Source organism: Cornus florida, unplaced genomic scaffold (assembly GCF_030987335.1).
Source record: "Cornus florida cultivar Cherokee Brave unplaced genomic scaffold, ASM3098733v1 CherokeeBrave_3.0.0_Hap2_Chr10, whole genome shotgun sequence".
NCBI lineage: Eukaryota > Viridiplantae > Streptophyta > Magnoliopsida > Cornales > Cornaceae > Cornus > Cornus florida.
Genome location: NW_026775580.1, coordinates 93,563,870 through 93,577,744, shown reverse-complemented (window position 1 = coordinate 93,577,744; position 13,875 = coordinate 93,563,870). Strand labels below are relative to the sequence as shown.

Genomic DNA, 13,875 nt, shown 5'->3' with positions numbered 1-13,875 from the left:
CTCAAAAAAAAAAAAACCAATAGAAGACAATTATGCACAAGACAATTCTTAACAAATGCATAATAAATTATGCATTTGATTGCCACTTGATCTTATGACACTTTCTCTTATCAAGTAGAGGACAATTGCTAAAAGTGGCAATCAAATATGTAGGCCAGGTGAGAGGTCCTATAGAGTTTTTTTTGTAAGTACTTTCGTTTTCCACTATTAGGTGAGGTACTTGTAACTGACCTTGAATTTTATTGCAAGTGTGAACGTTGTTTTATTTAATATCAAGAAGAGTTGAATACCTATCTTTATTTTACCTTCTTCTAGATATTTAATTTGCATATATATATATTGAGATAAGTCATTAATTTTTTATGTGAATTGGATTGATTGATGAGTTTGGATCTAGTTGAATGTTAGTTAATTCTCTTATATGTCTAGTAATTTAATTTTTGATTGTTATCTATATGAAAATTGGCAAATTAACATAAAAATTACAATAAGCAACTCTTTTAAAATATTGACATCACCTGTACAAATTTGCGTATGTCAATGCCAGACAACCTAGGTCGAATATGATTTCTGAAAATATTCAAATAACTCTTTTTGTTACTTGGAAGGATTGAATTTTTTTACTTTTTTTTACTTGGAATGATTGGATTTTGGATTGGAATTTAAATCTTTACCCAAAAAAACATGATTAATCTATCTAAACCTACATTATTATTAGAAATTATATAGCATTAAAAAGTAGGTAGTCAAAGTCTAACACGATTATAATTAAATTGAATTTGGAGCCTAGCACTCTAACATAATCGGACTAACCTCGTTTAAGTTTCATTGGTTAATTGCGTGGAGATTTGAATTGCAGGTTGGGTCCACCAATTAATGGACGCCATTTTACGGCATGCAAGGGATATTAATTGTACTAATACAATTACAGTACTGCCCCTCTCTTAGTCTCTTTCTATATATAGTATATATATATTGTATCTTTGTATAACTGTAGTGCTTGACACTGACAACCAACTTTTTTTCAATACATAACAAAAGTAAAGAGTTGTATTTTGCCCGACCACACCGAGACTGACTGTGAGCGCGGAAGGGGAATTGAGTCTAGTTGTGGAAAATACTCTCGAGCCCGATAATCCCGACATCCATTCTGAGTGTGGGAGGGGGTGCAGACCGAATCTCCTCCCACATTGATGACTGGTATTGGGGTTGTCGGACTTTGCAGCATTATTCATAATAATATTAAAACGATACTTAGTTCTCATTAATAAAAATTTACATTATATTTATCTGGATTAATAATAAATAAATGAATTATTTTTCATTATCAAATCTAATATGATGAGGTAGATACCTACCTACTTATTAAATCAGAGATGGTAAGTCACCATTTATAATTTGGTAATGAAAATAAAATATATTAATTTATTATTAGTCTAGGAAGTGAGTACGAAGAAACTAAGTATTGTCCATAATATTACTAAGAGTAGTAATATTTTGGTTGAATAATTAAGTAGAATTCATGAACCAATACTGGTCATAATGCAAGAGATAAAGAAATAAATTGTTCCATTTTTTAATATTTGGCATTTATTGACCAATTAAAATTTAAAAAATTATACTCCCTCCATCTCAGTTTAGTTGTCCATCTTATTTTTTTGGGTTGTCCCAAAATACTTTTTCACTTATTAAGTTTAAACAACATATTTCACATCTTTCCATAAAATATCCTTAAAATTTTTTAAAATTTTAAACTTGATTTTATATATATATATATATATATATACTTGAAAGGATAGCTTTGTAACTTTTAAAGGGGACAATGCAATAATTACATGTCCTTCTTAAAAAGTTTTACTCCCTAATGGAGACATCTAATATGAGACAAATAGAGTACCTAACTCCTTAGTCTTAAAATCATTTTCCTATTATTGGTGTTCTTAGCGTGTTGAAAAGTAATTAAATGTAACATGTTGATAAATGTACACTACCACTGCAAGGATTACAACACAACATCTCGAAGATGCAAGTATATGTATGAAATTAGTGTGTTCATTACTTCATTCCATATACGGACCATATATTGAAAACCCCGACCAACTGAAGATCCACTTGGGTCGTGCTGCCCCAAGATAAATGTGTGTACATAAAATATGTACAGAGGGGAAATAACGATAAAAAGTAGGGATGGCAACGTGACGGAATTGGGGCGTAGGGCAAGTTTGATTAAACCTTACTTTGTACCAATTGTTTAAAAATGATAGGAATTACAATCTTTCATTTTAAGTGTTCCACTACTAATTGTGAATCAAATTACATTTACGTATATGTTTGGTATGTGTATGGTATATGTACTAAGGGACTTGTGTAATCAGTGATATCTCATCTGCCTTGCAAAGTAAATGGTAAGAGTTCGAATCTCCAAATGAACAAAGTAGATGCGTGAGTGTTGTGTGTCGAAATATGGCCCACTTATTTTCTATTTAAAATCCTATGGGTTCAAGCCTGGGTCTAACAACATTGGGCCCAACTATCAACGGACCAGTGGCCTAGCGGTATCAGCCTCTTACTTTTCAATGAGAGGTCAGGGATTCAAGTCTCAGAAGAGATGTGTGTGTGAGTACCAACTAGGGAAAAAAAAAATGCCCAACTCAGTCCTTTTTCCCTTCTTCCTAACAATCATTCCCTCTCGCATCATATATATCTATATCTATACTATTATTAAATTTGTAAAGTGTTTCAGTATTTCAGTATTTATTTTTTAATATAAAAAAATATTTATTAATTGATATAAAACTCTAAAAATTACTTAATAAAAGTCAAATTACCTAATAAAATTTAAATTACAAATTACCTAATAAATCTATACTATTATTAAAAGAGTTTCTATAAAATAAAATAAAATAAAATTTAATTAGACAAGAATAATTCTACCACAAATTACCTATTTTATTTTCAATAAAACTATATCACATTAGACAAAGATATATTTACTAATAGTTTTTTACCATGCACTTTTTACCACGGTTTTAAAATAACCGTGGTAGAAAATATATATTTTACCACGGTTATTTTAAAACGGTGGTAGAAGATCCTTTCTACCACGGTTAATGAAAAATCGTGATAGTAATTATATTTTTTACCACGGTTATAAAACAGCTGTGGCAAAAAGTACATTTATTTCACTACGGTTTTCCATTAACCGTGGTAGAAAGTGAAATTTTTTCACTCAAATTCTTTTCTACCACTCTTTCTACCACGGTTAATACAAAACCGTGGTAGTAATTTATTCTACTACGGTGCAGGCACCGTGGCAGAAAGTGAATTTAGTTTCTCACTAGTTTTTTAATATATATATATATATATATATATATATATATATATATTATATACAAAAATATATATAGTCACACACGTACAGACCACACACGCATACAATTTTAGGGCAAATCATTCTAAATATATCATACTCAGATGATTGATCAATCAATGAAAAACCTTATTTTGTTTTTTTTTCAAGTGACCATTATTACTTTCTAAACATTGTTGATATGAATTCATTTAATATATGACAATATCATACAACGAAAATTATAAACAATTAAAAAATATATAAAATAAAAAATTTGATAAATTACAAAATATTCACCATGTGCGTTCACGTACCTTTTCCTAATGTGTATGTGTATATATATATATTTTGTTGGTGTAAAGGAACAACTAATATCTCAATAGAATCAATAATACCTTTGAGTAACGGGGTAACTCTGGCGAATTGAGGGTTTAATCAATGTCCAACTCAAGTTATAAACTCAAGTTCTCTAATCTAAGTCCAACTCAATTAAATATTTTTTTTTTTCGAATGAATTTTATATTAGATTACTCTCCAGTATAAATTTTCTAAAAAATTTAACTAAATTTATTTTAAAAAATTGAAAACAAAGCCTTAGAAAATAAAAAATATATATACAAAATAAAGTTTGAATTTGTCCGGCCTTAAGTCTAGTCCTAATTAAATTAGGTTGAGATTTTTTAATCTGAACTTAACTCTAATTGTAGATAATTCTAAAAATTATTGTTAAAATTCGTAAAAAATGGGACTAGACTGGAATTGAAGTTTCGTCTCTTATGTATACTTACAGGTCCTCCGGTCCAATATCTCGAACCCAATGGCAATTTTAATGGACCCATTTGCTACTGTAATCCATGAAGCAATGGTTACGGGTCATTTTGACCCAACTGGGCAAATATGACTTTGACAATTTCTTATTGCACGCCAACAAAAAGTGTCCACTCATAATGATCCGTGATCGTGAAACATCTCTTATTGCACAACAACAACAAAAAGAGTCCACTGATCTTATGGTCCGTGATCGTGAAATGCTAAATCATCATTGTCCCTTATGCAAGACTATCAATCTACATACTTATTAATTATTGACTCGTGAAAATCCCTTGGATTAAACCATGTTTCATGATGTTTGGCAAATTTTTTTGGAAAGAAAATAAATTAAGATTATTGGGTATAAGTAAAGTAACGCTAGCTAACTAATGTAGCTAAACAGAGTTTGCTTAAAAATAAAAACAATAATAGGGTAAGGTTGGGGCAAATTTAGGCTCCAAATTTGGCCTTAATGGGAGAAAATAATAATAATAATGGTTCAAATTTTCATTTAGACAAATGTGTTACTAAGGCGTTACTCATAAAAAAATATATATAATACTAATAAAAAAAACTTAATTTATGATTTCGTTTAGCCCCTTCTTTCTAAATGCCTAGTCCACATTCGAAAATATTTATTTTCTTAATAAAAAACTCATACACACATTTGTTCTTATGAAGATTTAAACTTTCATCTCTCACTTAAAAGATTGAGAAAATATTACTAAGCCCCTTGGTGGTCTCCTTTCATTGTTATGCTTACAAAAACTTTTATTTTTATTAACAAGTATTTTTTCTTTTTTACATATTAACAACTATTCACACACAATAAATAGGTAATTTGAATTTTATTAGGTAATTTTTAGAGTTTTATAGAAGCTCTTTCTATAAAAACTTTTTTTATATCGATTAATAAATATTTTTTTTATATTTTGTGTTACAGCTTTATAGGAACTCTTTTAATAATAGTATAGATTTTTTTAGAAACAAATAGATAAATATGTAATTTGAATTTTATTAGATAAGTTTTAGAGTTTTATAGAAACTCTTTTTATATCAATTAATAAATATATATATATTTTTATATTTTGTGCTACAGTTTTATAGAAACTTTTTTAATAATAGTATATTTTTTGAATTAAACTCTTTAAATAAATTTTTAAGTACTTTTTAAAAAAATTTTGGGCAATTTTTTTTTTTTTTTAAACTCTTTTAATAATAGTATAAAATTTTTTAGAAACAAATAGATAGATAGGTAATTTAACTTTTATTAGGTAATTTTTAGAGTTTTATACAAACTATTTTTATAAAATCTCTTCTTAGATCAATTAAAATTTTTAGGTAAATTTCAAAAAAAAAAAAAAAAATTAGGTAATTTTCTAAAACTCTTTTTACATCAATTAATAAATATTTTTTTTATATTAATAAATAAATACGAAAATATTGAAACATTGAATTATTGAAACTCTTTGCACATTTAATAATAGTAATAGATTTATTTTAAATTTTTTTGTTTACAGAAACTCATTTTATTTATAGAAATTCTTTTATTTTAATTCATTTTATATCAATTAAAAAATATTTTTTTATATTAATAAAAAATACTAAAATACTGAAATACAGAAACTCTTTATATTTTTAATAATGTATAGATATAGATATAAATATAGATATAGATATTGATATTGATATAGATGTTACAATTATTCATTCATAGTTTTGATACTAAAAAGATGGACTAACGTTAATAAAGGCTTCAGTCGCTAGCGCGACACGGTCCATACGGACACATGTAGTTTTGTTTTTTCATTTGAGCTGGGCCAATGTTATTTTGATCCAAGTAAAGCCCAAATCTCAGTTTACACCAAATCCAACCCAAGCGTATGCTCAGCCCATCTAATTTTTATTGATGCAGCAATCTTTACTCCATATTACATACATCTCACCGTACCAACCAAAAACCTACAAAAAAATTCATTGAATACGTGTTTGTTTGGGGAAGCCTTGTAGGTATGGGCGCATGATTTGAATTGGACCCTCCTCCGTCTATACGATGACGCCTTGCGGCAAAGCATCGGGGGAATTCATGACACTTGTATTCGAGCTGGTTTGCTTTGTGCCGCAGGGGTCCCGAATCCTTCTCCCTGTAATTCAGCATAGTGGAGGTCCGGCTCTTTTCTACTGAATATCTACAAGCTCATGTTTCTACCATCTTAATCTGTTGCCTTGAAGGTTGCCCATTGTCCACTCTTTCTCCATACTTTTCAGACTTTTTTTGGCTTACCCATCCACTTCAGTCCACATTGTGTTCCTGTGTTACTCTGAAACCAAATACAGACAGGGCTTGGAGACCCCAATTTCAGGGCCGGTTAGGGTTTCAATTTCAGGACCGGTGTTAGGGCTTCAATCTCGTTCTCGGCTCTCCATCTGTGCTCGTTTTCAGGTACGATTCAACCCCTATATAAATTTTCACATATCATCGATATATACAGTTTTGTGTGCAACCATGGCTTCCGTCACCCAAGACGATGGTTTGAAGAAACTGGAGTACCTCTCACTGGTGTCCAAGGTTTGCACCGAGTTAGAATCCCACTTAGGGTTTGGGGACAAGGTATTGGCCGAATTCATCACCGACATGGGCCGAACCTGCGAGACAGTCGATGAATTCGACGCCAAATTGAAGGAAAATGGTGCTGAAATGCCCGATTACTTTGTTCGAACCCTGTTAACAATAATTCATGCAATTTTGCCTCCCAAACCCAAGTCCGATAAGGAGTCGAAGAAGGATGATGGTTCTGAAGGTAAGAAATCTGACTTTCCGGGTTTGGGAATTTCGGATGGTAGAGAGAGAGTGAAGGATCTGGAAAGAGAAATTGAGCTGGAAACAAAGGATCGAAGGCGAAGAGTAGAAGAACAAGAGGGTAAAAAACGCAGGGACGACTGGGATAGAAACAGAGACAGAGAAAGGAGAGAGAGGCATAGGGAGAGAGACAAGGATGAGAGAGGTGATAGAGGCGAAAGGCGTAGAGATTGGGAGGAAAGGCATAGAGATAGGGATGAAGACGATAGAGGTGATTATAAGAGCAGGGGAAGGTATAGAGATAGAGAAGACAAGCATACGAGGGATGGTTATGAAGAAGATGGGGATAACAGGGAGGATGATGGTAGGAGAGGTGATTATAAGAGCAGGGGAAGGTATAGAGATAGAGAAGACAAGCATAGGAGGGGTGGTTATGAAGAAGATGGGGATAACAGGGAGGATGATGGTAGGAGGGACCGGCAGAATGGTAGGAATCATTCAACTGAACCTGAATTGTATCAGGTGTATAAGGGCAGGGTGTCAAGAGTTATGGACACGGGCTGCTTTGTTCAGCTTAGTGATTTTAGGGGTAAAGAGGGTTTAGTCCATGTTTCGCAGATTGCAACTAGGAGGGTTGCTAATGCAAAGGACATTGTGAAACGGGATCAAGAGGTTTTTGTTAAAGTGATTTCAGTGTCGGGCCAGAAGTTGAGTCTTTCAATGAGGGATGTTGATCAGAACAGTGGTAAAGATTTACTTCCGTTGAAGAAGAGCTCGGGGGAGGACACCTTTCGGATTAACCCTTCAGGATCGAATACTGAGGGGCCAACAACTCGGACGGGTCTTTCAGGGATCAGGATCACTGAAGATGACAGTACTGTTCCGTCACGTCGGCCATTGAAGAGAATGAGTTCACCTGAGATATGGGAAGCTAAACAGCTGATTGCTTCAGGTGTCTTGGATCCTAGGGATTATCCCATGTATGATGATGAAGGAGACGGAATGCTCTATCAAGAAGAGGGTGCTGAGGAGGAGCTTGAGATTGAGTTAAATGAAGACGAGCCAGCCTTCTTGCAGGGGCAAAGTCGATACTCTATAGACATGTCACCTGTTAAGATCTTCAAGAATCCGGAAGGGTCCTTGAGCCGCGCAGCAGCCCTGCAGTCTGCTCTTATAAAGGAACGAAGAGAAGTACGCGAACAGCAGCAGAGAACAATGCTTGATTCTATCCCTAAAGATCTCAATCGACCATGGGAAGACCCAATGCCTGAGACAGGTGAGAGGCATCTTGCACAGGAGCTCAGGGGTGTAGGCTTATCTGCCTATGACATGCCTGAATGGAAAAAGGATGCTTTTGGAAAAGCCCTAACATTTGGGCAGAGATCAAAGCTTTCCATCCAAGAACAGAGGCAGAGCTTACCAATTTATAAACTAAAGAAAGAATTGATTCAGGCTGTGCATGATAATCAGGTTCTGGTAGTAATTGGTGAGACAGGATCTGGGAAGACAACTCAGGTGACGCAATATCTAGCTGAAGCAGGGTACACTACCAGGGGCAAAATTGGATGTACTCAGCCCCGTAGGGTGGCTGCAATGTCCGTGGCCAAGAGGGTTGCTGAGGAGTTCGGCTGTCGTTTAGGGGAGGAAGTTGGGTATGCCATTCGTTTCGAGGATTGTACTAGTCCAGAGACTGTTATCAAGTATATGACTGATGGTATGCTTTTAAGGGAGATTTTGATTGATGAGAATTTATCCCAATACTCTGTGATAATGCTTGATGAAGCTCATGAGAGGACTATCCACACTGATGTTCTTTTTGGATTACTAAAGCTGCTTGTGGAACGGAGACCCGACCTTCGATTGATTGTCACATCTGCCACTTTGGATGCAGAGAAATTCTCAGGGTATTTCTTCAACTGTAACATCTTCACCATTCCTGGAAGGACCTTTCCTGTAGAAATACTCTACACCAAGCAGCCGGAAAGTGACTACCTAGATGCTGCTCTGATCACTGTTCTACAGATCCACTTGACAGAACCTGAGGGTGATATCCTCCTTTTCTTGACTGGTCAGGAAGAGATTGACCACGCCTGCCAGTGTCTTTATGAGAGGATGAAAGGGATAGGTAAAAATGTTCCTGAACTAATTATTTTACCAGTCTACAGTGCTCTTCCTAGTGAAATGCAATCCAGGATTTTTGATCCTGCCCCTCCTGGAAAGAGGAAAGTGGTTGTTGCAACCAATATTGCCGAAGCTTCTTTGACTATTGATGGGATTTTTTATGTCATTGATCCGGGCTTTGCAAAGCAAAATGTGTATAATCCCAAACAAGGGCTTGATTCACTGGTCATAACTCCGATTTCACAAGCATCTGCCAAGCAACGAGCTGGGCGTGCCGGGCGTACAGGGCCAGGAAAATGTTACCGTCTTTACACAGAGAGTGCCTTTCACAATGAGATGTCCCCTACCTCAATTCCTGAAATCCAGAGGATAAATTTAGGATCTACGACTCTTAATATGAAAGCTATGGGAATAAATGATCTTCTGTCTTTTGATTTTATGGATCCACCTTCTCCTCAAGCTCTTATCTCTGCCATGGAACAGCTATACAGTCTGGGAGCTCTAGATGAGGAGGGACTTTTGACTAAATTAGGTAGGAAAATGGCAGAATTTCCCCTGGATCCACCATTATCAAAGATGCTTCTTGCTAGTGTAGACCTTGGATGCAGCGATGAGATCTTGACCATAATTGCAATGATTCAAACTGGAAATATCTTCTACAGGCCAAGGGAAAAACAAGCTCAAGCAGATCAAAAGAGAGCCAAGTTTTTTCAGCCCGAAGGAGACCATTTGACTTTACTTGCTGTTTATGAGGCTTGGAAAGCAAAGAATTTTTCTGGGCCTTGGTGTTTTGAAAACTTTGTTCAGTCTCGTTCATTAAGGAGGGCACAGGATGTCCGAAAACAGCTTCTTACCGTCATGGACAAGTACGTACTTCTGGTTTATTTCTTTTATTTTGGTCTCTTTATTGTTTCTTTGTTGTGGGCTTTTTGCCACTTTTTTGTTGTTTTTACATTTGTTGTATAATATCATAGCTGCATGAGATCTATGTTATTGCCGTATAGCCTTCTTTCTTGTTTCACTGCTTTCATGGGCAAGCTGTGTCATTTTATTTTGGGTATGAATTGGTTTGAGCAAGCTGTGTTTTCAAGGCCTATTGCTAGCCTTTTTCACTGCCTCACCATCAATTTTGCAAGGTTTTCCTTGGCAAAATATTAGTAGTGAATTTTCTTGAGGACCTGCTTTTCTAGAAATCTAGTCTTATAATGCTTTCCTTCTGAATGTCTTTCATTTTAATTAGACAGGCCTTTGCTAGATGCCAAATTACCAGCTAATGTTCTTTAAGTTTGATTTTTCTTTCAATGTAGCTGCATTAGGCACCTTAAAGTTTTTCACAGATGTGTTATGTGACCGTCCTGTTCAGTTCTTATTGATGTGAACAGTGAACCTGTGTAGTAGATATCCGTTCTTTGGATAATATGTTAGATTACCTGCAAAAAAGATAAAATATTTCTAGATGTTTAATCCGCAGTTGAGGCTTTTAAGCAAATGAGTCATCTGTTGCTTTTGTCCATAATTATGATAGGAAGAATCTGGAAAAAATTGATACTTAAAATTTAAGATTTAAATGCCTTGTATATTTGGTTCTAAGTTAACTCATTTTTGTAACGGCTCAGGTACAAATTGGATGTTGTGAGTGCTGGGAAGAATTTCACAAAAATAAGGAAGGCGATAACGGCAGGATTCTTTTTCCATGGGGCGAGAAAGGATCCACAGGAGGGTTACCGAACCTTAGTTGAGAACCAGCCAGTTTATATTCACCCAAGCAGTGCTCTTTTTCAGAGACAACCAGATTGGGTGATCTACCATGAGTTGGTAATGACTACAAAGGAGTACATGCGTGAGGTCACAGTTATTGACCCCAAGTGGCTTGTGGAACTGGCACCAAGATTTTTCAAAGTGGCAGATCCTACAAAAATGAGCAAGCGCAAGCGTCAAGAACGTATTGAACCACTTTATGACAGATATCATGAACCTAACTCTTGGCGTTTGAGTAAAAGACGTGCTTGATTTGTGCTTCATTTGCTATCAGTGGGTTGGTGCAGAATTCACTTCGATTTTGCTCCATGTGCAGCAGGTCTCTCTTTCTCTATATATATAATGCTTCAATTAATTGAACTACAGTTCCAGGAAAATTAGGTGTATAGCCTAATTTTTTTGTTAGATCTCATCATGTTCTCTGGATTTCTCACTCGTGTCGGGCTAACAATAGACCGGAAAAGGCTCGCGATCGACTGGTTTAAAGACACTCTTTCAGGTAATCCATCGATCTCTGTCTCTAACATTACGCAGGTTTTCTTGGTTGGATGGATCAATTTGTGGAATTTGTGGTGGATTTGGTTGGTTGGATGGATTTGGGTGTGGATTTGATTGTCTCATGGGTATTTCAATTTCATGGATTTATTTGGCTTTCTTTGTTTTGTTTTTCAAATTTGGTTTTGGGTCCTCATTTGATATCTGCTAATTTCTTTTTGGTTTATTTGCTTTGTCTTCATGGTCACATAAGATGTTCATGATTATGTTTTTTTGTTTGATCTCTTATTTGGTTTGTTTGCTTGGGTGGTAGCATCGTTTTATATACACTCAGACAGAGATGTATATATACATTGATGGCACAACTTGATTAGTTATACCAGAAAAGATTATTATAGCAATGACTTGATTCGGCCTAACTCTTGCTAGTGCCAGGATGACATGGGAAATTTTCGAATACAAGCTAGGATACATGGAAAATTTCCAAATATAAGCTAGGATGACATGTATGAAGTAGCAAAATTCTCCTTGACAATTAACAGGCTTAGACGAATATAGTTCATTTAGAATTTGAGTTAGTTTATATGAGAACAACTATTAGATGATAGCTCCAGGCGACTGTAAATGATTGATTATGCAAGAAAATGGTGTTATATATATATATATAGATGGCCTTTTAAAAAATCAGACCATGGACTTTTCCATGGTAATTTTGTTCTTGACAATGGTGCTATTTCAGGTTTTTGTGTAGATTTTGGTTTTGCGCTTATTCACTGTCTCAAAATATATATCTTAGTTAATGATTGTATTGATTGATTTGGTACTTTGTACGTGCGGACTTAGTTGAGAGGAATGTGACTTGTTTTGTTTTGTTATTGCAAATTCTGGTAGAATGCTCTTATAATGTATCAATCAGGAGTGTGTTCATTTGGACTTTCTGTTGTTTTGAAAACAAAATATCTTTATAATGGATTTATACTAAAGGAGTCATGGCCACAAATTGTAGGAAAGACCTGACAAGGTCGGTTTAGGGTGACTTATTGTGTGATATCAATAAATAAACTGGAATTCAAGTGTCAAACTTTTTATAAAAGATATTATTTTGCTTGCTTGGGCTGGTATTTAGGTTGACAAAATCCATCTTTGCTTAGTTGCATAAAATAAAATATTTTGCTTGTTTGGGCTGTCCAGATTTGCCCCCCATGTATTGGCAAAAATCAATATAAATCTTGTTATCACACCCCTATTTTGTACTGCAACTTACCTTTTTGTGTCTTGTTTTTGTAGAATGATCATGATAAAATCCTGGAACTATATCCCAGCAGCTGTCCATTAAGAAAAAAGTGAGCTGCAAATTTGGAATTGGTTTTTGAGCACATTAAAGGGCAGAGTCCTATAAAAGAAGATCCAATACATAGGAGATAGTGTGAGGGAGACAGAATCTAGAGAACAGCAAGGCCATAGATAGTTCTGACATTTTTTTTGCTCATATTTTTTTTGGTTTTAATGGGAGTCAAGAAATGTTATGCAAAATGATGTTGTGACTATTAATATGGTTAATAGCTTTGGCTTGCTATGCTATTGTGAACTGTTGGAACTCTAGATAGGATGGGATGGTGAAGTCACTGCATATAATTGGTTTTAACTTTTTCATCAAGTGATAATATGAAGTGTGTATTACTTTGAGCTATATGGCTCACATAAAACTTTAATTGGTTGTTTGTCTCAAAAGAAGCTGACATTGCACCAAGGATAGAATTCTGAATGCTGAACTTTGTGTGTCTCTATCCCTTGTTAATAAAGATTGCATTAGTAGGTTTTGACAAAAAAAAAAAAATCATTGCATTTAGCCATTTATTGTTAACATCTCAAAAGAAAATAAATAAGAAAGTGATGAACAATTTTTTATTTTCTTTTTCTTTTTCTTAGTTCAGAAAACTATTTTCGGTATATATATAACCAAGCAGAATGAAAACTGTTCTGTAGTGTAACTAGTGTTCTCATTCTCTTAACTGCAACGTGTAAATAGATCAGCATAGAAGCATGTTTGGAGGCTGTGAAATGGGACTATATTTTTGAGGATATTGATTTGGATCAGTGTAACAAGACGCAGAGTGCAATTTTTATAATGTGTTTGGTTGGTTACTAGAATCGAAATCATCTTGACTGGGGATGGGATGATCAAAATGTCTTGGGATTTTGTAAAATGGTTGGCTGTTGGCTGGTGCTCATTTTTATTGTCAACGTAGAATAGTATTGCCTTCTATTAGACAAAGTCTAAAGTCATCACTATCTTTGGTGCTTAATTGATTCTACTTTTAGGCTCTGTGTCTTTGTTTCAGAAGCAAAATATTTTTCTGGTAGAAGATTTTTCTTTTTCAGGTAAAATATTTATATTGCCAATGTAGAATAGTATTGCCTTCTTTCAGACAAAAGACTAAAGTCATCACTGTCTTTGGTGCTCAATTGATTCTACTTTTTAGGCTCCGAAGATTTTTCTTTTAGGCTCCGAAGATTTTTCTTTTTCAGATAAAATATG

The 13,875-nt window shown here is 34.5% G+C and overlaps 1 protein-coding gene across 1 annotated transcript; it reads left to right on the top strand.

Moving 5' to 3' along the window:
* Window positions 1–6,135: 6,135 nt before the first annotated feature.
* Window positions 6,136–13,048, top strand: LOC132275929 (probable pre-mRNA-splicing factor ATP-dependent RNA helicase DEAH5). The gene is made up of 3 exons (XM_059777131.1): window positions 6,136–9,949; window positions 10,700–11,340; window positions 12,624–13,048. Exons 1-2 carry the CDS (start codon window positions 6,669–6,671, stop codon window positions 11,091–11,093), a joined length of 3,675 nt encoding a protein of 1,224 aa, XP_059633114.1. The 5' UTR covers window positions 6,136–6,668; the 3' UTR covers window positions 11,094–11,340; window positions 12,624–13,048.
* The last annotated feature ends 827 nt before the right edge of the window (window positions 13,049–13,875 follow it).

Excerpts from the sequence above, each read along its gene's own strand:
- LOC132275929 (XM_059777131.1), top strand. The coding sequence starts at position 6,669 with ATGGCTTCCGTCACCCAAGACGATGGTTTGAAGAAACTGGAGTACCTC. Across the intron at positions 9,950-10,699 it reads CTTCTTACCGTCATGGACAA|GTACAAATTGGATGTTGTGA; the intron begins GTACGTACTTCT and ends GTAACGGCTCAG.